The 22919-nt window shown below is 48.0% G+C and overlaps 1 protein-coding gene across 1 annotated transcript; it reads right to left on the reverse strand.

Annotated features, from left to right (window-relative positions):
• Positions 1–1756: 1756 nt before the first annotated feature.
• On the reverse strand, positions 1757–8700 carry LOC118081590 (aquaporin-5-like). The gene is made up of 4 exons (XM_060272199.1): positions 8338–8700; positions 6095–6259; positions 4104–4184; positions 1757–1957 (listed from the first exon to the last, which is right to left on the reverse strand). The coding sequence occupies exons 1-4, from the start codon at positions 8698–8700 to the stop codon at positions 1757–1759; spliced, it is 810 nt and encodes a 269-aa protein (XP_060128182.1).
• Positions 8701–22919: the final 14219 nt, after the last annotated feature.

Below are 22919 nucleotides of genomic sequence, written 5' to 3' on the forward strand. Positions count from 1 at the left end.
GACCGGAAGTAGCAGACCGGAAGTAGCGCGGCGGCCATTTTGGAACTGGGCGGAGCATGCTCAGAAGCTATGCTGCAGCCATTTTGGAACTGGGCAAAGCAGCATAAAAGTCACTTCTGAGCATGCTCCGCCCAGTTCCAAAATGGCCGCCGCACCAGAATAAACCGGGGGGAAACAAAAAAAATCCATTTTTCCGGCTTGGAACAGCTGGAAAAACGGGGGTTTCCCGGGGAATACGGGAGACTTGGCAGCTATGGATCAAAATAAGTAATGTATTGCATGAAATCAATCAGTAAGCATAAGACTCATACCCTTAGTCTTTGCTGCCTGACCATCAGTCTACAAGCACTCTTTAATATTAAGGTAGATAACAGGTAGAACAGCTTGACCGACATTCAACTGGGCTGCACTGCAGTCTGCAGCTGCATTCTACATGTGGCCCTGCAACCGGTCTACGCAGAATGTAGGCACCCTATATATAGAAATGAGCAAACCAGTGGTATTTTAGGGAGCAGGCCAGCAGGTGGAGCCCATAGGTTACATCACAGGAGCCTACACAACACAAAACACTGTTGCTGTATGTAAGTTTTGTTTTATTTGTTTTTTACCTTATATTTTGGAAATATACATCCAGTGGGTTTTTTTATTTAGATTTTTTGGGGGGCCCCAAGAAGAGTGGGGCCCTAAGCTATAGCTTGTTTAGCTTATATGTAAATCCGGCATGGGCTTGTTGCGTGGTGGCAAGTTTGATGCTGCTGCTGCCTTTGCCCCATTTCTTATTACTGTTTTATTGTTATTACTGCCATTTAACATTTAGGTTAGCCTTAGCAGTGTGTTAGACACTGAACAGAAGTAACGGAGTCTCTGCCTCCAAAGGGCTTACAATCTACATTCACTGAACAACAGAGCCGGGAAGGAGAGCCCTGGGAATGTCAAAAGACTAGATGCCTCAGTTGACGTTGGACGTCGAGCTGAGACTTCCCATGCTCCAGGCACATAGAAGGCTATTAAACAAAGGCACCCGCTCAGTATATGAAAGGATGCCAATGCAACACCCTAGGGAGATGGTAGGAAAAATCAGGGATGAGGGCAGGGCTGGGAGCTGATCTGCAGGTCTGTAAGGGATGGCGTGAGTACTGTTTTTGTTTGGTCCTTTATCTGCCTGGAGGGGTGGTGCAGAGTAGCTCCTTCTTAACCTACTCCCTTCCACCTTAAAACTTTTTAGTTTAGAGAAAAGGCAAGTAAGGGGAGAAATGGTGGGGGTTCATTCCATTATTCATGGTATGAAGAAAGTGGGTGGGGGAATGTTTTTCTCCCTCTCTCGTAACACTAGAATTCATGGGCATCCAAGAAAGTTGAACATTGGGAGGTTCGGGCCAGACAAAAGTGCTTCTTCATGCAGCACAAAGTTACTTCCTTTCCTGATCTTGGGACGTTACAGTCCCTCTCTATTCTGCCTTGGTCAGACCACACCAGTGTCCAGTTCTGGGCGCCACAATTGAAGAAGCATATTGAAAAGCTGCAACGTGTGCAGAGGAAGGTGACCAAGATGATCAAGGGTCTGGAAAGCAAGCCTGATGAGGAACAGTTGAAGGAGCTGGGTTCGTTTAGCCTGGATGAGAGGAGATTTAGAGGAGATTTGAGAGTTACAAGAAAGGAGATTCTGACGAAACAGGAAGAGCTTTCTGACAGTAAGAGATGTTTGGCAGTGGGTTTTGACGAGATGACCGTTGGAGTCCCTTCCAGCTCGACAGTTTTATGATTCCATGATTCTGCGATTCTCCACCAGTTCCGTTGAGTACCTCTGATCATTCTTCTCCACCCAGTCATCTTCAGGTTGGTAGGTCCCTTTCAGAACATCAAGCCTCTCGGATAGGCTTCTTGTGTCAGGAGCGAGGATGACGTTGTAGATCAGAGAGGCCACAATACCGCCCACCAGAGGTCCCACCCAAAAGATCTGAAGAAGTGCAAACAAAACATAGATTTTTGGTGAGTCACTCCTCAATGGAATAATTCCCAATTGGAGCCGCTACATAGCTGTTTTCCCCCTTCTCGGCCAGTAGGGGTGCTATTGAGGTATACCACACCATCATAGAGTTGGAAGGGACCTTGGGGGTCCTTCTGGTTTCCATCCTCTGCTCAGAATGCTTAATGGGATTATGGGGCAAGGAGCCAAGATATGCTACCCATGTTCTGCTGCCAAATGCAGTCTTGCTATAGCCCATCCCATTGGGACATAGCAGTAGGCCAGAGCAGAGTCAAATGGCTAAGGAACTGTCTCAAGGTGTTCAAAGGAAATGGTTCTGGATCCATGCACGATGTAGCTATACTCTGAAATTCTCTTACGTTTTGTGCTCATTATTCCTGTTACTTATGGCCAACGTCAGCTCCTGACATCACAAATCAACATTATCAACTGGAGCTGCTGCTAGAGATTATAGACAATTGACTGATGCCCCTGAGCTCATAATGGCATCCCTCTTGTGCCACTGCCGTATAATCACTGCATATATTTTACCCCTAGGGAGGAGTTGAGCCTTGAAATGTCTCTGTGATCCCTATAATGCAATTCTCGGGGCACAACAGTACTATTTGTTCCAATTCTGTATAATCACAGGAGACTCTAAAAACAACAATTCTGAGCCCAGCACCCTTTTGTGAAAAAGCATAGTGGAAGACCTAGAGTCCTAGACCATAGACCCGCCCCATAATTTAAAGCACGTTACTTCTTCCAAGGAATCATGGGAAATGCAGTTTGTTAAGGGTACTGTGACTTGCAGCTCTGTTAGAGGTGAACTACAATTCCCAGAATTCTGGAAACTATTGTTTACCCATTAAGGAATTCCAGTGAACCAAGATTCTTCTGGTTCTTATTCTGGGCTGAAAGAAAGGTGAGCCACATCGAGTCCCTGATCTTGCTAGAGTTGGTTGACTTCCTTTCACATTACTCCAGCATCTAATTTATCACTTGAGCATGTAAGCAAATTAAAGGCTGAAGCAAACGGAGGAATGATTATCTCAGGATAACAGATTGTCTAAACGGGGGCCCTAAGATAAGGCCCATAGCTCATCTATCAATTTCCACACCCGTACTTCATAAACAACTGATTTTAATTAAGGCAGAGCCCGACAAGAATTGAGTCTTGTTTGTATACATCTAATTAAGGCATCGGCCATTCATCTGTGTGCCAGGGCCTGGAAGCCAGGATCTTGCCCTTTCTACACCCATTTTCTAGCACCCTGGAAATCTGATGCTAATTGAAGATGAGGGTGGTAGAAAATCAAACTCTCCAAGTGCCCCTATTTTCCAGGGACAGTTGTGTATTTACAGAAGCTGTCCTGGTTTCTGATTTGATCCCAGAATGTCCCTTTCTCTCTCAGGATGTCCCTATTTTCATCAGAGAAATGTTGAAGGGTATGGTAGGACGTTCCTATTTTCTTTGGAGAAATGTTGGACGATATGGCATATCCCCCAACGTCTCTCTGATGAAAATAGAGACGTTGTATTCAATAATCATCATCATTTATATTCTGCCCATCTGACTGGGTTGTCCCAGCCACTCCGGGCAGTTTCCAACATATAATAAAACATAATTTTAAAAAAACTGCCTTCAGATGTCTTCTAAAGGTTGTTATAGTTACTTATCTTCTTGGCTTGGGGGGGGGGGGTCTCATAACTCCCAACCCTCCAATATTTCTTCAATGAAAATAGGGACATCCTAAGAAAAATAGGGAAATAGGAACACTTGGAGGGTTATGTGACCCCCTGAGCCAAGGAGATAAGCAACTTTAGAAGACATCTGAAGGCAGCCCTGTGTTGGGAAGTTTTTTAGGGGTTTTTAGTGTTTGATTTTTTTTAAATGCTTTTATATATGTTGGAAGCCACCCAGAGTGACTGGGGCAACCTAGTCAGATGGGCAGGGTATAAATAATAAAATTACCATGATTATGCAACAGGATGTCCCTATTTTCATTGGAGAAACGTTGGAAAATGTGGGGCAAGGTAGAAATGTCTACTTGTGTCCTTCATCTCCTAGAAATATCAGGGCCCATCACAAGCCTGATTTTGAAGCCTCAGGTGGCAACTGGAAGGAAGCACTTACCCAGTGATCTTGGAAGTTTGCCATTATGACAGCGGGGCCAAAAGACCGTGCAGGATTCATTGAGCAGCCCGTGAAATAGATCTGGAAGGTAATAATGGTGGGGAAATGTCATCGTGTAATGATGGGTAGAGCAAAAAAGGTTCTAACAGCTTTCCATATTTTATTGCAATGTTTTTGTAAGTAACTCGCCCTGGGGCCTAGCGGTGAAGGTAGTGGCAGCCTGGCCTGGTGCCCATTGCGACTGGCAGGGAAGACGGCAGGGAGGTCAACTGTAGGTGTCGCCAAAGAGCCAATGACAGGCAGAGCCAACTGATGCTGGCTTTGCTCCCATCCTTCCTGCTGAGTTCTATGATGGCAACAGAAAGGAGGAAGAATATGACAACCAGTGCCACCCCTAGCCTTAGATGAAGCTTGGAAAGCAGGCAGGTGGGGGGCTGGTTAGGGGCAGACAGAGTGCCCCATTCACGCCAGTGGACCAGCTTCCATTGGGTGAAGGACAGGTACAAAAATCAAATAGCAACAACAGTAATTGTCGTTATGGGCACCCACAGAAACAACGGAGTGCGCCTCCAGGGGTGAAGTCAAACCGCTGCAATAGTAGCGCTGACGTGACCTCCCTGGAGCACAAGTCTGGCCAGTGGGTATGGAGGTCCTGGGTTACCCAGATGACAGGAAGCCCCCTCTCGGCCTCGCTGATGTGATCCAAAGGAAAGCAGAGCAATACGTCTGGCCCAGCTTGGAAGCAGGAGTTGCTGGAAAGAGACGTGCAAGATGCCATCCAACCGTCTTAGGACCTCCACTCCAGATGTGTGTTGAGTCTACCCCTTAGCCCATGGGTCGGCAAACTGAGGCCCGCGGGCCAGATCAGGCCCAATTGCCTTCTGGATCCGGCCCGCAGACGGTCCAGGAATTGCCGCGTGGATCGCCAGCACGTTCATTCTTTCCCTCTCCCTCACACGGTGGTAGCGACAGCGCCTCCTCCCTCCCTCCTCCTAGCTTCTCCCCGCCCTGCCTACAGGAGGAAGGGGGCTGGGCTTTGTTGGGGCCAGCTGCAGCAGCGCTCGAGCAGCCACCATTGTTCTCCACTGCTGCCAGCCCCTGCCACTCGCAAGACACAGGTAAGCAGCCACCGGGTGGGGCTCGTGGGGCTCTTGCATCCTTTTTTCCCTTCAAAATATAGTCCGGCCCCCCACAAGGTCTGAGGGGCACTGGACCAGCCTCCTGCTGAAAAAGTTTGCTGACCCCTTCCTTAGCCTTTTCTTCTCCTGAAGATATCCCTCAAGGCAGTGGAGGTTTAGGACTAGAGTTTTCCTTCACCTAGATGGGCAACCTTCCCAGGTTGACAAGCCCCATCTTGTCCTCACTTCCCTCTACAGCATGGCCTTCTTGACCATTTCACTAGCAAAATGCTGGATAGTTTTTATATGAAGGAACCAGGCCACTGGTTCTACACACATGGTCCCTCCATACACTTATTACTGGCTAATAGGGGGCACCAGGGACCTGCCTCCCCCGCCCCCCAATCATAGCTGCCAAGTCTCCTGTTTTCCCCGGGAAACCCCCGCTTTTCCGGCTGTCCCCAGCCAAAAAAACAGATTTTTTTGTTTTTTCCCAGTTTATTCTGGCACGGTGGCCATTTTGGAACTGGGCGGAGCATGCTCAGAAGCGACTTTTGATGCTGCTCTGCCCAGTTCCAAAATGGCTGCAGCGCGACTTCTGGTGCGGCGGCCATTTTGGAACTGGGCACAGCAGCATCAAAAGTCACTTCTGAGCATGCTCCGCCCAGTTCCAAAATGGCCGTCGCACTACTTCCGGCATGCTACTTCCGGTCCGGTCCCTTATTTTTCAGAGAGGAACTTGGCATGTATGCCCCCAATCCAGTTGCCATAGCATCCCCTGCTGGAATGCAATGGTAAAGAACTGTGGAGCCATCTCATCTGAGGATCACACCCTGTACCATTGCTCTGCCCGGCTGAGATAACAACACTCACCCCTAGGAAATGGCCGGTTGTGACTGACAGCCCGATACTTAACGCTGGCGAGCCCACAGCATCAGTTCTGCGGCTGTCCGTCGAGGCGAAGACGCAGAGGACCAGCAGGAAGGTGAGAATCAGCTCTACTCCCACTGCCTGTCCTGCTCCTGTGTTGTTGTGCAGCTGCAAAGATTAGGGAAGTTGTGAAGGAGGAGAAAGCATGGGAAGAGGCAGCCTTTGAGAGAGACAGCAGACACAATTATCATCCATCCACCCCACCCCCCCACCCCCCGGGTGGCAGCATTTAGTGAACAAAAGTTAGCTGGCCCCCATGGGGTAGATTTCCAGGGACAGCTGACAATTCCAAGGGTTGGTCGGGCTCACCATAGAACACCAACTTGCCGGCTTAGCATGGACGGGCTGCCCTGCTGAATGATGGAGCTAATTATGTGCCCATGCGCCTGATCGTCTCGCAAGCCCTCCCAGGCCCAAATGGCTGTGTCTTTTTCTGGCAGGATCAGCACCAAAGGAGAAATCGAGAGTCTAGTAATTAAGTCGTGCTGGTGTTCTCTGGAGCCCTGCCAGCAGCTAACCTCTAAAGGAAAGAGGAGTACTGTATCTGGGTAAAACAAGTGCGCTTAGAAGCTTCTACACTTGCTAACCTGTCGGCGAGTTTCCTCATCGCCAGAAGCACCCAGTGCTGGTTCTCTATGGCACGGGCCATGCTGGCTGGTGCTGTTGGGAATTGGAGAGTGCCAACATCAGGAGAACAGCAGGTTGCCCCCATCCCTGCTCTAGGGTGGGCTGGATGCAATGGAGGACAGAGACCCCCCCCCTGTCCCAGTTGCACAGAATTTTGGCAAGTGCTGCTTTCCCTCACTCTTCTTTGGCAAGATGCGTTGGCCGACATCCCCTGTTCTTTGAAGGAAAACCTGTAACTGACCTCTTTGAGCACTTTGGAGATTAAAAAGCGTGGTTTCTGGTGGTTTCGTTATGTCTCAATAATAATAATTTTATTATTTATACCCTGCCCATCTGGCTGGGTTTCCCCCGGCACTCTGGGCAGCTTCCAGCACATATAATAAAACATTAAAAACTTCCCGATACAAGGTTGCATTCAGATGTCTTCTAAAAACCAGATAGTTGTTTATTTCCTTAACGTCCACAGGACAGGTGCCTCTATCGAGAAGGCCCTTTGCCTGGTTCCCTGTAACCTCACTTCTCACAGTGAGGGAACCGCCAGAAGGCCCTCGGAGGTGGACCTCAGTGAACGATGGGGAGTGGAGACACCCCAACAGCATCTTTAAGCTGATCAATCCTCAGTTTTAAACTGTGTATGGGTTGCAACAGCCCTATAAGTATACTGCTTTCCCTTTGCAGTGTTCTTTTGAAAAATCATTGAGAATATGTTGCAGAAGATGTCCACAATAAAGCACACCAGTCTGGAGAAGCCCTTAGTCACTTCTGTGATGTTTCATTCTGTTTCTGGATTTATGGCTGCCGTTGCCAGGGAAGATCCCTTTCCACTTTGTCAAACAAGGGAATGCATTCCCTTGGGATGGTGATATTGAGCCTAGGGCTTGCTGATCAGAAGGTCGGCGGTTCGAATCCCTGTGACGGGGTGAGCTCCCGTTGCTCAGTCCCAGCTCCTGCCAACCTAGCAGTTTGAAAGCACGTCAAAATGCAAGTAGATAAATAGGAACCGCTACAGCGGGAAGGTAAACAGCGTTTCCATGTGATGCTCTGGTTTGCCAGAAGCGGCTTTGCCATGCTGGCCACATGACCTGGAAGCTATACGCTGGCTCCCTCGGCCAATAATGCGAGATGAGCGCCGCAACCCCAGAGTCGGCCACGACTGGACCTAATGGTCAGGGGTCCCTTTACCTTTAAAGATTCAAAGAGACCATGGAATCAAGACCATGCCGGTGTAACAAAGTTTTCATAGCACTCTGCTGGGGAGCCTGTAGATGATCTAGATTCGCCGGGCCACTGAAATAACCAGAAGCAACTTCGACTGCTCTGATGATAGCTGAGGAGAAGCCCAATCCCTTGGCTGAACTCCACATCCTTTTGTATACCGTAGCTGCCAAAAACCTTCTGCAGTTGAAGCTCAGCCTTTTTTGGCAGCACCCCAGCTATCTCCTCTCCAGCCTACCCCTATTGGCTTTAGGCAAGGGGATGGTTCACATGTTATGATGAACTGACCCCTTGTCATTTTTCTCATCCAGGACAATAGTAATACATGTGTCAGCAGCACTTACCGCATTTACGGCCAGGGTCCCTCGGACATCGGGTGGAGCGAGCTGGTAGATCACTCCTGCCCCAGCTATCGCTCCCACCATCTGAGCCACAACGTAGGCCACCGATCTCACGACTGAAATCTTTTGTGCAACGAGGAGGCCCACTGTCACCGCTGGGTTGATGTGAGCCCCGCTGACATGGCCCACGGACTGGACGAGGGTGGCGATGGCCAAGCCAAAGGCCATGGAAATCTGCACCATCCCTGGGAGTGCCGACGGCCAATTCAAGGCCGAGCCCACCCCGACAAGCACAAATATCATGGTGGCCAAGAACTCGGCAAAGACGGCTCTGAAAAAGGCCAGCGAGCAAGCTTCATTCTTCATGGTGGAAGCAGCTATGGGGAAGTCAAGCCACGGTGCAGAATGGGATCACCACGATCTTGCCTTCTGCTAAAGGAAGGATGGGCGGAATATATATCTAGGGAAAGGATGAAAAATAGGGTGGGACTGGGAAGTGGAGAAGCGGTTCCTCGGAAAGCGCCCATTTCCTGCCTCTGAAATCCTGACCTTCCTTGTTAGTAATACTCAGCTGTGCCATTTTGTTGCTTGGTGATTTATGACCCTGTTTGACTTTCAGTTGCATGCTGAGAAGGATCCTGCTGAATTCTTCCAAAGAAAACTCCCGAAAAGCGTCCTTCGATTTCGATTTGCATCCTCTCAGTCCCTTTGCATAACGCAGACCTGCCGAGCCCGTGGCCCACCAAGGTAAATGCTGCTCGCCAGTTTTGAATGGCTGCTTGCCAGGGACATTAGTGCTGGTTTTGCTGCCTGCCATCAGAGGATGGAAAAAACAACTCAGTGGCATTGCCAAGCACCTGCCAGGCCACAGTGCACACAGCCAGCAGGCTGTGTTTTTCTTGTTGGGTCACAAGTTCATATACTTCATCAAGAATATAAGAATATCACAAGATGATATACTTCATCAAGCATATTCAAGGTTGCTTCCAGGCCACCTGTTTCTTGTTGTTTTTCAAGCATTCTTCCTGATTGGTTTATGGGGGAAGTTAGATGGCATTGGACCAAGCAGACATTATGTGCGCATTCCAGTGCATTTCTCCATTACTTTCCTTCCAGCAAACAGTCTGATTTGGGCAAGGAGGGGAGTGGGTTTGTTGCACAAGAGCTCCAATCCATTATAATTGCACAACCCAAATTTGCCAGGTTGAAACCCACCTGAAAATAGCAACAGTCTGTGAGCGCTCCGAGAGTCTGGAAATAATTGTGCAAGGACTGCTAAATTTTGCATGATGACTATTATTATTATTATTCCCGGTCCATCTGGCCATACTCTGCATCCAGACTGATTTTGTTTACCTGTTTTACGTTTGTTTGTTTTTCAGATAGACTCCGAAGGTTCCTGTCCCCCCCCCCCCACAGTTTTAAGTCTTTGATAGGAGTCAGTGGTATAATCAGAAGGAATCCTTCTAGTCAGCAAACTTTTTCAGCAGGGGGCCAGTCCACTGTCCCTCAGACCTTGTGGGGGGGTCGCACTATATTTTGAAAAAATAACAATGAATGAATTTCCTATGCCCCACAAATAACCCAGAGAGGCATTCTAAATAAAAACACACATTCTACTCATGCAAAAGCACACTGATTCCCAGACCTCCCCTGGGCTGGATTTAGAAGGCGATTGGGCCGGATCCAGGCCTTACTTTGCCTATCCATGTTCTAGCATAACAGACCCTCCAAAATGTTGCAGAGGAAAATTGGGATGCACATTTTTCGGGGCTGCACTCTTGTGGCAGCCAGGTGACCCTCAAGAGAGCACAGCCCCCCAAAATGGGTGTCTTTTGAGGTCATGTTCTCATGGGGATCAAAAGGGGGCATCCCAGTATCCAATCAGAAGCCAGGGTGGCTTCTGTAATTCTGGGATGCCCTGTTCAAAACAGGACAGTTGAGGGGTATGCTAGCAGTTTTGTTGCTGCACTGCTGGGGGGACTTCTGCCCCCTGCCTCATCTTCAGTTGCCATGTTGGGGGCAGTGGGATTGTGTTCCTTAGCCCTCAGCCCCATAGTGCACTTGCTAGCCCCAACCTCAGTCACCATGCATTCATCCGCTGTGTGAAAGGAAGTCTAGTGCGTAGATCTGGGTGCTTGGAGGGCACCCACAGGTGAGCAGGAACGCTACAGGGATATACAGCGGTACCTCTACTTACGAATAACTCTACTTACGAATGTTTCTACTTACGAATGGAGCTCCGTCCGCCATCTTGGATGCGGTTTAGATAGGATTTTTTCTACTTACAAATTTTTAGATAGGGTTTTTTCTACTTACGAATTTTTTCTCCCAATGCATTCCTATGGGATTCGACTTACAAATTTTTTCTACTTACAAATGTGCGTTTGGAACGCATTAAATTAGTAAGTAGAGGTACCACTGTACAGTGGTACCTCGGGGTACAGACTCTTCAGGTTACAGACTCCGCTAACTCAGAAATAGTACCTCAGGGTTAAGAACTTTACCTCAGGATGGGAACAGAAATCACGCGGTGGTGGTGGCGGTGGCGGTGGCGGTGGCGATGGGAGGCCCCCATTAGCTAAAGTGGTACCTCAGGTTAAGAACAGTTTCAGGTTAAGAACGGACCTCCGGAACGAATTAAGTTCTTAACCCGAGGTACCACTGTAATAGCCAAATCCTATTTGGATTATTTTGAATTAGGCTTAGAAGTGAGCCGCACCAAGTTCAGTGAAACTCACTCCCAGGGAAGCGAGTATAGGGTCACAGCCTGAAGCCTTTGGCACAGAATTCAGCTCTGCTTTTGGCACGAGGCCCTTGCGTGCTGTTGTTTTAGCGAAAGCAACAAATCACGTCCATTAAGTCCCTCTGTGGGAACGCCCCGGCCAAATGCATTTCACATTGTGAAAGGGCCAAATGGAGCGACCTCGATGTCCTTGTGGGTGCAAAAGGTCAAAGCAGCCATGTTAGAGTGAAGAGGAAGAAAAATGTCAAGGTTTAGTATGGAGAGAGTTTGCCACAAGTAGCCAACGAAAGCATGGGTATTTTGGTTCCTAGAGATGATTCAGGTCCTCGAATGATCAAATCGAATCTAAACAGATTGATGGCAGAGATATTTCTCAGTTTAGTAAGGTGGCTGTTATTTAGGCTTAGTATTTGGAGTATGGTTACTACACAATATGAATATCCTGCCATGGAAAAATTATGTGGTATTCTTTTATACATTCCCCAAGTATATTTTCAAAAATTTAACACGGTATTTCAGAAGTGTATTTGAGGGACTTCTCCACCTCATTTTTTCTCTCTTTAAAAATGCAGCTCTCCATATTGAAATGAGGAATTAATATTCGCTATCTTAGTTCATACCAAGGTTACCAACCTTTTAGACCAGTGGGCACATTTGGAATTTTGAGAGAGGGCATAACACAAAATGGCTGCCATGGGGTACAGGGCATAATACAAAATTACAGAGACAGGCACCCCCAACAACATGCTTACCATTGCAAGCCAGCTATGTCCTGCTAGTCAAGACTGTGGGGATCACAAAAATATTGATTTTACACACGCACAGGCACACTGATGTTGTTGCTGTCTAAAGGCAACATGGAGCATTGCTCAGTATCAGGAAAAATTCACAAGGTGATTACATCACACTCGCTCTCATTTCACAGACATCACTTAGATTTTGAACATTTTGCCCCAAAAGTTTCTCTTAGGTCTATATACTTTCCTTTTTTTATTGTTGAAAGCTCAGAGTCTGGGACACCTGCCCAGCGGCATCAGATGAAAGCCTTTAGGGTTATATTCCTTCTACCATAAGGAATATATTTTTGCTCATACAAGTGATTGGTAAGTGTCCCCCCCCCCCTGCAAAGACCTGATCACAGAAATGATGTACATCACTTTATGGATGGATGGCGCTAGAATCTATGTATATAAAAAGGAAAGGAGTATTTCCCCCTGCAGTTTTAGCAGCTGGAAAGGCATTGATTATATTGCTTCGTCAGTTATATTTTGACCTATGTGTTCATGCTAAATTAAGTCTATGGGGTAACCCAGATTTGAAGACAGAGAGGAAGACCTGTTTGAGAAACGGACTGAAAGTGGTATTTATGCATCAGACCAGTTAATAGGATTGGATGGAGTATTTTTTATTTTTATTTTGTCATTAGTATCAGTATCGCTGTTAAGAAACCACCAATCCGCAAGTGCTGAATGGCAATATCTTCAAATTTACAGTCTTTGGGTGTCTATTTATGGATGGTCAGCTTTGAGTGCTTCAGTATCTCCTAGATTGCTAGAGGGAATAATTGGATATTTAAAGAACGGCAGGTCTGTACTTGGTCTTTATAAATATTTATTGGAATATCGTAAAGTGGATGTTCAGGATCTTCGCGATGAGTGGGATAAGGAGTTGGAGAAGGTTCACCAGCCACTGCCCTTTCCTGGACCAGGGTAGTCTTGCTACAATAATACATGCACTGGCGACCTCCCATTTAGACTGCTACTACAGTGTGCTCGCCTTTGAAGACGGTTGGGTGCGAAATGTTGCCGACAGATGGTTGAGCCACAGAACTAGGTGTGATAATGTGACACCACTGTTGAAAGAGTTGCACTGTTTGCCACGGGGTGGCATTTAAGGTGCTCATCGAGGTGCGTAAAACACTTGAGTACTTAAAGGAGCAGTTCTTTCTGTACCTGCCAGAGATGTAATGACAACTTCTTCTTCTTCTTCTTCTTCTTCTTCTTCTTCTTCTTCTTCTTCTTCTTCTTCTTCTTCCTCTTCCTCTTCCTCTTCCTCTTCCTCTTCCTCTTCCTCTTCCTCTTCCTCTTCTTCATTTAATTTTATATACCGCCCTATACCTGGGGGTCTCAGGGCAGTTCACGGAATAAAATCAAGATATAAAACCACAAAATGCAAAATAAAAACAAAAACAACAACCCAATAGCTCCCCCCACAAAAAACCCACATTTTAAAAGGGCATAGGATGTAAATCAGATCAACCAAAGGCCTGGTTAAAAAGGAACGTTTTTGCCTGGCGCCTAGGTGAACTTTCCTGGGGAGAGCATTCCACAGATGGGGAGCCACTGCAGAGAAGGCCCATTCTCATGTTGCCAGGAGAAGGCACACGAAGAAGGGCCTCAGAAGATTATCTCAGGGTCCGGGTGGGTTCATATGGAAATAGGTGGTCCTTGAAGTATTGCTGTCCTGAGCCTTTATAGTAAAGGTTACCAGATTTTTTTTTCAATGAATCTGTGGGCAAAATAAATAAATAGATAGAAAAATAAAATAAAATAACAACAATACTACACGTTCGGGATGTTGATGGTGCAGCGATGGCGGTGGCAGAGGGGTGGCTGCCGCCTTGACCTCAACCGCCACGTTTCCCCTTCCTCCGGGGCTTCTATATCCTTTCTCCATGAGCCCGAGTTGTTGGTTCTTTGGTGGTGGGGGTGGGGAAGCAGTGTGCGGTGGGTCAGGCATGGAAGGCGGAGAAGGAGGGCCGAGAGCGGTGGCGGCGAGGCTCGGGCAGCGCGATGCCGCCTCCCTTCCCAGCCCCAATCCCATTCCTGCTTGCATGCAAGCAGGAGGGGGCGGGGATCCCTCAGCTGGGAAGGGAGGCTTCCCCGTTGCCTAACGGAGAGATCCCTGCCCCCTCCTGCTTGCAAGCAAGCTCTGATAGGCAGCATGAAGCCTCCCTTCCCAGCTTAGTTGCTGGGGGAAGGTGGAGGCAGCCTGGAAGCTGCGTCTTAGAGCCCCTGCACCACCATCGTATGGGAACTTCTGAGCAGCTCCTGAAGCCAGCCAGAGCCAACGTCTCCAGGCTGCTGAGGCTGCCGCTGCTGCGTTTCCTGGGGACATTAGATGAAATCTGGGGACATTCCGGGAATGGAATTTGTCCGGGGACATATTCGCAAATCCGGGGACTGTCCCCGGGAAACAGGGGCATCTGGTAACCCTACTTTATAGGTCAAAACCAGCACTTTGAATTGGGCCCGGAAACTAATCGGTAGCCAGTGCAGGCGGACCAGGATTGGTGCAATATGTTCAAACAGTCTTGCTCCTGTGAGCAACCTGGCCGCTGAATTCTGCACTCGCTGAAGTTTCCAAACTGTCTTCAGAGATAGCCCTACGTATAACGCATTGCAGTAATCTAACCTTGCATAGACAACAGTAGTTAGGCTATCCCTGTCCAGATAGGGACGTAGCTGGGCCACCAACCAAAGCTGATGGAAGGCACTCTGGACCACTGAGGCCTCCTGAGCCTCATCATGGCAGGGTCTTCTTGTTGTGGCTCTCTGCTTGGAGATTCCATCCCATTAGAGATATGTTGCCCACTTCTTGGCCTCTCTTCATCGTTTACTGAAGACATCTTTGTTCCATCAGGACATTGGAGGTTCATAAGAGGGTTCGCACTTCCCACTCCTATGGGATTTCATGCTCTGCCGTTGCTGGTTTTAAGATAATTGCATTCCTATGGTTTCGTGATGGATGTTTCACTCCGTGTTTTTTATTATGATTTGTAGCCCGCCCTGCGAACCTCGGCAGAAGGGAGGTTTAAAAATATGACAAATAAATGAATCTCCAGCCAATCTGAGCTTAATTGCATTCATATATCACTTAGATTCTGTAGCACGTTGTATGCAGGTCCTGATAATAAACATACCACGGGAGAACAAATTGCATTAGGCTCCTGTCCAAATGCAGCTAGCCCAAGCAAGGTCTTGTAACGGAACTAAGTTATAATGGAAAGGAATTGCTATTTTGTCGTTCTATATCTTTAAAAAACAAAACACAAGAATAAGGTGAGATCAGGTAGGATTGTTCAGTCTTGGCAGAAATGGGGGGGGGGGAGGGAGCTGGAAACAATTAATTGCCCTGAAATTCTGCATTGTGTTGTAACAACACACCGAAATCAGATGGGTCATATAATTACAGTTGTGCAATAATTCTCTGTGCGCCTCAACCTGCCGTTCCCTGTGTCTCTTGGGGAGCTGCCAGCCAGCTTCCCCCATTTCGCCATTTGTTTAGTGGTTACGTGGCAATTACGCGGGGTTCTGCTTTGACTAATTATCAGTCACGAAAGCCATTAGAGGAGCCAATGGATTAAGTAATAATTACAGTGATTAATTATATTTTTCTCCCCCTAGGGCTTTTATTCCCCTTGTTGCCTGCAGAAAGCAAACTAGTCATTAGAGTGCCGAGGTTAAAAAGAGTGCAAGAGGGCCATGCAAAGGATATATAGGAAGAACTAGATCAGGCATCCCCAAACTGCAGCCCTCCAGATGTTTTGGCCTACAACTCCCATGATCCCTAGCTAACAGGACCAGTGGTCAGGGATGATGGGAACTGTAGTCCAAAACATCTGGAGGGCCGAAGTTTGGGGATGCCTGAACTAGATAGACCACGTCTTGGCTTCAAACCTCAATGATCACCACCACCATCAACAACAACAACTACATGGTGAGGTTATCAGAGCAACCTCTGCCCACCCAGGGCTTGGATCAAGTTGTCCGAGTGATGCTGCCCCTGAATCAGGTCATTCAAATGATCTCAGCTATGGGAGATGGATTCAACAACCGCCAAATATTCCTCAACAATGCTGTGTCCACACGAGGGCATTCGTGTCTACGTGGGGTGGCTGTTTCCATGAGCGCATTTGTGCACCTTTGTGCATGAGTGCTTTCAATTTCATGGGTGGGTTTCTCCCCCCCCCTTTTGATAACATTTTATTAATTTTCCAAAAACAACAAAAACAAAACAAAACAAATTGACTTCCCCCTAGTCCCTTCCTTGGTTCCATTATTAATCAACATACCACATGTTCATTGTTAAATTTGTAATCCATTTGTATAACCTATTATCCATTCCTAATCAAATTAGAAGTATTTCTAAAACCCTGCTAATGTATTACAATGCTTCTGAATATATGAAATAAACATCTTCCATTCTTCCTTAAACTCATTGTCATCTCTTCCTCTTAGTTTCATTGTCAGTTTTGCCATTTCAGCATATTCCATTAATTTAAGTTGCCAATCTTCTTTAGCTGGGACACCTTCTTCTTTCCAATGTTGGGCTAATAATGTCCGTGCAGCTGTAGTTGCATACAGTACATAAATAAGTTCTTTTGTGATCTTGGTAAATCCACTCCTGTGATACCTAATAGGAAAGCTTCTGGTTTTTTAACAAAGGTTATTTTAAACATCTTCATTTCATTATAAATCATTTCCCAATATTCCTTTATAATTTTACAATCCCACCGCATGTGAAAAAAATGTCCCTTCTGTTGTTTTACATTTCCAACACTTGCTTTCCTGCGTTTTATACATTTTGGCTAATTTAACTGGAGTTAGAAACCATCATGGGTGGATTTCAGTGAAGTGCTAGTTTACGAAGTCCCTTAGCAGCGCATTAAGGCTTGCACAAGAAATGGTGCAGGAAGAAAGCACGGGTTCTCATAGGAGGTTGCTCAACAGATTGCTGCAGCCCTGATATTTCCAGTTGCACAACCAACTTCCACCAGGGCAACTGTTGAGAGCTGGATTTCATATTGTGCAACCATTATTTTTTCCTTTAGGTTAGCACAATAGCCCTTGCTCTGGTAATCAGGAAACACCAATGCCAGACCCTCAAAGTGTCCCTATTTTCCTCCAACCTATGGAGGCTGATCTGAAGGACAAGGCATTGGTCAATGGTGCACTCCCATGGAGAATTCTCTGCTAAGAGCTCCAATCCAGATTAAGGTGGCTGAATCCAGCTGAAAATAGTGGGTCTGTAATAACTCGTGTCTTAACTTGTTCCATTGGTTTTGGACATGTCATCATGATGAGCTGCATCAGGATCTTTGTGCAATGAACTATTGGATTGCTTGAAACGGGCTGATTGTTGCGTTTCCCAGCTGCCTTCTCAGGTTTGTATTAAGTAAGGTTTCTTACTCTTCCTAGCCATTTCTGATTTTGTGTGTCTCTCCTGCAGGGGTGGGAACCTCTGGCCCTCCAGATGTTGCTGGATAACAATTCCCAGCAGCTGCAGCAACTGTCGCCAATGACCAGGGAAGATGGGAGTTGTAGTTGCAGCCTCCCTCCCTAACCCGGGCTTTGGGAAGGAGGTGCCAGGCCTCTGATAGGATGTTGGAGCCTTCCTGCCTTCTTCCCAAAACTGGGCAGGCTTTGGGAAGGTGGCAGGAGGGCTTTTGGACCCTGTCCAAGCATCACACCTCCCTCCTTAAACTGGGCAGAAGCTTCCCGGGCTTTGGAAAAGAGACGCCAGGGGACATTTAGTTCCCCTAGGCTACTGACCACACACCAATGATTGCAAGGGAAGATAAGCAGTGGTAGACAGGTTGCCTGTTGCATTTTCCTCATTGTGGAGCCTTCAATCAACCTGTGGAATGGCAGAGTGACCTAGAACATATGTTGGAGAGCCTAGAACACATGTTAGAGAGCAAAGAGAGGCCCTGACAGAGAGCCCTAACCATAACTGCCAAGTTATCCCTTTTTTTAAGGGATTTTCCCTTATGCTGAATAGGCTTCATCGCGAGAAAAGGGAAAACTTGGCAGCTATGGCCCTAACCCAGGTGGTGATAGTGATCTTGATCCTAAACCTGCTTTGGGGTAGCTTCCCTACATGGACAGGATGCAACAGCGAAGCCCAGCTCCTTTTGCTGTTCTTTTGCTGTTCCTTTGTCCTGTATGAAATGTATCTGGAACTTCGCTCTCTTTCTACACAGAGCATTGCAAAACCTGCTGGTTACATAACCAGATTCTGCTCTGTATTATTTTATTTTATTTTAAGTAATTTTTATTCATTTCCCATTATCTGCTCTGTATTATTCAGTCCCTTACTTGCCCCAGTTAGATGGCACATGGCATTCTCATTTCAGAAGGTCATGGAGGCCCCTTTTCCCTCCAAGTTGTACAATGTTGCCTGCATATGAAAGTAGGTGCAGAAAAAGGAATACTAAGGATACAGCATCACATACAGGCTGCTCCCACCTCCCCCAAATCCTAATAATAATAATAATAATAATAATAATAATAATAATAATAATAATACCCCGCCTATTTGGCTGGGTTTCCCCAGCCGTTATGGGCGGCTCCCAACAGAATATTAAAACACGATAAAACATCAAGCATTAATAACTTCCCTAAACAGGGCTGCCTTCAGATGTCTTCTAAAAGTCAGATAGTCATAGCTGCCAAGTTTTCACTTTTCTCGCGAGGAAGCCTATTCAGCATAAGGGAAAATCCCTGTAAAAAAGGGATAACTTGGCAGCTATGCAGATAGTTGTTTATTTCCTTGACATCTGATGGGAGTGCATTCCACAGGGCGGGCCCTCTACCTGGTTCCCTGTAACCTCACTTCTCGCAGTGAGGGAACCGCCAGAAGATCTTCGGAGCTGGACCTCAGTGTCTGGGCAGAACGATGGGGGTGGAGACGCTCCTTCAGGTATACTGGACCGAGGCCATTTAGGGCTTTAAAGGTCAGGAGCACCAACACTTTGAATTGTGCTCAGAAACGTACTGGGAGCCAATGTAGGTCTTTCAGGACCGGTGTTATATGGTCTCAGCGGCCTCTCCCAGTCACCAGTCTAGCTGCTGCATTCTGGATTAGTTGTAGTTTCCGGGTCTCCTTCAAAGGTAGCCCCGGGTAGAGCGTGTTGCAGTAGTCCAAGCAGGAGATAACTAGAGCATGTACCACTTCCAGGCACTCAAAGCCATCTTAAACAACCCTTCCTAGTCACTAACATGGCAGGGGGTGCCTAGATAAATGATGCTTGGCCATTGGTCACCACTTTTTACCCTGTGGTTCATGGGTTGTCCAGCCATTTTGGCAAATTGAGAGAGGTTACCACACCAGTTCTATCTTCCCGTTGTTCTGGCTACTAGACAAGGTAGGAATGCATTAGGGCAGGCATTCCCAACCTGCGGCCCTCCAGATGTTTTGGCCTACAACTCCCATGATCCCTAGGAATGCATTAGGGCAGGCATTCCCAATCGCCTTCTAAATGCACCCCACGGACGGTCCAGGAATCAGCATGTTTTCACATGAGTAGAATGTGTGCTTTGATTTAAAATGCATCTCTGGGTTATTTCTGGGGCATAGGAATTCGTTTATTTCCCACCCAAAATATAGTCTGCCCCCCCACAAGGTCTGAGGGACAGCGGACTGGTCCCCTGCTGAAAACGTTTGCTGACCGCTGCCCTAAAGAGTCTATGTAATAATTTGTAGCTGGCTACTGCCAGGCTGAAGCTTGCAAACTGCATGCATAATTTTCTTCAAAGAAGGAATTAAGGCACTCTCACCCACCTAGTGATTTAGGCCCTCCCTTGCCACCTGGAGACACCCAGGGAAGCCTGGAGACTTCAGGTCAACCCTGGAGGTCTGGCAGTGGTGAACAGCTTCTTGAAGACCATCAGGATGTAGCTTCAGGGCCGGCCGTACGGCAAGGCTGGGTGGTGCAGGGCGCCAGGGCGCCGGCCCGCCAGACGGCCGCGCTTGGAAACCGGGGGGGGGGGCGCTGGAGGGATCTTCGCACCACGGCGCCAGGGCGCCAGATATGCTTAAAACGTCCCTGTGTAGCTTATTATGAACTTAAGAATAAGCAGTAGCCTTTTGTGTGTGTGTAGGGCCGGCCCAGCCATTAGGCAGGGTGAGCCCGCTGCCTCAGGCAGCAGAAGCTTCCGAGGCGGCACCATAGCTGCCAAGTTTTCCCTTTTCTCGCGAGGAAGCCTATTCAGCATAAGGGGAAATCCCTTAAAAAAAGGGATAACTTGGCAGCTATGGTGCCGCCTCGGAAGCTTCTGCTGCCTGAGGATGTCCTGTCTGCCTTAACACTTCCACCAGGGAGAAAAGGCGGCACTGGCACGAATGAGATCGCATCCGTTTGGGGCGAGATCTTCCCTGAAACTGCACGATACCTTGCTGAGCTCACACTACTTCCTGTGAGATCTCACCCTAAATCGGTCTGACCTTGCCTGAAATAGGCGGTGATGGTGGCAACACTTTCCCACCAGCTCTGGTTGTGGTAGACTGAGTCGTTCAGGTTGTGGCAACAGCAGGTTTGTGGCTTGCAGCAGCAGCAGTGGCAAGCCAGGGCAGCATTTCTCATTTTGCCTTAAGCCAAGGGTCAGCAACGGATGTGGGTGGCACTGTGAGTTAAACCCCAGAGCCTAGGGCTTGCCGATCAGAAGGTCAGTGGTTCAAATCCCCGTGACGGGGTGAGCTCCTGTTGCTCGGTCCCTGCCAACCTAGTAGTTCAAAAGCACGTCAAAGTACAAGTAGATAAATAGGTACCGTTCCGGCGGGAAGGTAAACGGCGTTTCCGCATGCTGTTCTGGTTTGCCAGAAGCGGCTTAGTCATGCTGGCCACATGACCCGGAAGCTGTATGCCGGCTCCCTCGGCCAGTAAAGTGAGATGAGTGCCGCAACCCCAGAGTCATCCGCAACTGGACCTAACGGTCAGGGGTCCCTTTACCTTTACCTTTAAAGGTAAAGGTAAAGGGACCCCTGACCATTAGGTCCAGTCGTGTCCGACTCTGGGGTTGCGCGCTCATCTCGCATTATTGGCCGAGGGAGCCGGCGTATAGCTTCCAGGTCATGTGGCCAGCATGACAAAGCCGCTTCTGGCAAACCAGAGCAGCACATGGAAACGCCGTTTACCTTCCCGCTGTAGCGGTTCCTATTTATCTACTTGCATTTTGACGTGCTTTCGAACTGCTAGGTTGGCAGGAACCTTTACCTTTAAGGGTCAGCAAATGTTTTCTGCAGGGGACCGGTCCGCTGTCCCTCAGACCTTGTGGTGGGCTGGATTATAATTTTTTGCGGGGGGGGGGATGATGCAAGAGCACCAGGCAGGCTTGCCTGTGTCTTGTGAATGGCAGGGGCTGGCGGCGTCAGCGGGGGGGGGGGCGACAATGAGCGTCGCGCAAAAGGGCTGGCTCTGGAGAGGGGCTGCTTTAAATGGTGGCCGCTCAAGAGGGGTGCTCAGCCAACCATGGCTCAACAAAGCCCAGCCCCCTTCCTCCTCTAGGCAGGGCAGGGAGAAGCCAGAAGGAGGGAGGGAGGAGGCGCCACCACTGCTGCCATGTGAGGGACAGGGAAGGAGAGGAAAAGAATGCACGCGCTGGCGATCCCCATGGCGATCCCCGGACCGTCCGCGGGTCAGATCCAGAAGGCGATTGGGCCTGATCTGGCCCGCGGACCTTAGTTTGCCGACCCATGCCTTAAGCGGACTCCTGTGTATACGCACAAAGAAAGATAAATTTCTGTATCAGGCAGCATTTTATTACAGTGACAGGAGACTGGTGGAAATGTAGATTGCACAGAGCACATTGTTCAAATTTGTTTTATCACAGCGGTGAAAAGGTTACTGCTATCCACGGAGATTTCGTTTCTTTTGTTAAATGATGGCAGCAGCAGCAGCAGCAGCAACCAAAGAATGTGAGCGAGCTCCGTCTATAATAAGCTTTTCTACCTAGTATAGACAGAGCTCCTCAAAATAAAAGGGATCAAACATTGACCAGAGTGGCAGCCTGAACAACTCTGCCTAACTCCATACCAACATAAGCAGCACAGGGAAGTGTGACATCCAAAAATGACCCCTTGGTTCAAATAACCAATCACGACTGGGGAGGCATAGCCAGGGGAGCGGACCAAGTAAGGGTTGGGTCCGCTCTTTAAGCATAAAACGGGGTGGAGCCTACCGGGGAGCTCTCAGTTGGCTTCAGAGCACAACAACAACAACAACAACAACAACAACAACAACAACAACAACAACAACAACGTGATAAAACATCAAACATTAAAAACTTCCCTAAAGAGGGCTGCCTTCAGGTGTCTTCTAAAAGTCAGTTAGTTGTTTATTTCCTTGACATCTGCTGGGAGGGTGTTCCACAGGGCGGATGCCACTACCGAGAAGGCCCTCTTCCTGGTTCCCTGTAACTTGGCTTCTCGCAGCGAGGGAACTGCCAGAAGGCCCTCGGCGCTGGATCTCAGTGTCCGGGCTGAACGATGGGGGTGGAGACGCTCCTTCAGGTATACTGGGCGGAGGCTGTTTAGGGCTTTAAAGGTCAGCGCCAACACTTTGAATTGTGCTTGGAAACATACTGAGAGCCAAGGTACCAGTACCCTGTTTCTCATATTTTAAGGCATCCCCATAAAATAAGCCATAGCAGGATTTTTAAGCATTCAAGGAATATAAGCCATACCCCGAAAATAAGACATAGTGATAGGAGCAGCAGCAATGCCGGCCGCGGCAGGAGGAGGAGGAAAAAAATAAGACATCCCTTGAAAATAAGCCATAGTGTGTTTTTTTGAGGAAAAAATAAATATAAGACATGTCTTATAATATGAGAAACACGGTAGGTCTTTCAGGACCGGTGTTATGTCTTCTCGGCGGCTGCTCCCAGGCACCAGCCTAGCTGCCGCATTCTGGCTTAGTTGTAGTTTCCGGGTCACCTTCAAAAGTAGCCCCATGTAGAGTGCATGGCAGTAGTCCAAGCCATTGCAGTAGTGGCCTCAGGTGCAATTGGGGCGCATAGAATTGAGGGATGGCAACAATGCCCCCCCCCTGGATCCGGCA

Source organism: Zootoca vivipara, chromosome 2 (genome assembly GCF_965207765.1).
Source record: "Zootoca vivipara chromosome 2, rZooViv2.hap1.1, whole genome shotgun sequence".
Classification (NCBI taxonomy): domain Eukaryota; kingdom Metazoa; phylum Chordata; class Lepidosauria; order Squamata; family Lacertidae; genus Zootoca; species Zootoca vivipara.

Excerpts from the sequence above, each read along its gene's own strand:
- LOC118081590 (XM_060272199.1), bottom strand. The coding sequence starts at position 8,700 with ATGAAGAATGAAGCTTGCTCGCTGGCCTTTTTCAGAGCCGTCTTTGCC. Across the intron at positions 6,260-8,337 it reads GGACCCTGGCCGTAAATGCG|CTGCACAACAACACAGGAGC; the intron begins GTAAGTGCTGCT and ends TAATCTTTGCAG. Across the intron at positions 1,958-4,103 it reads CAAACTTCCAAGATCACTGG|ATCTTTTGGGTGGGACCTCT; the intron begins GTAAGTGCTTCC and ends GCACTTCTTCAG.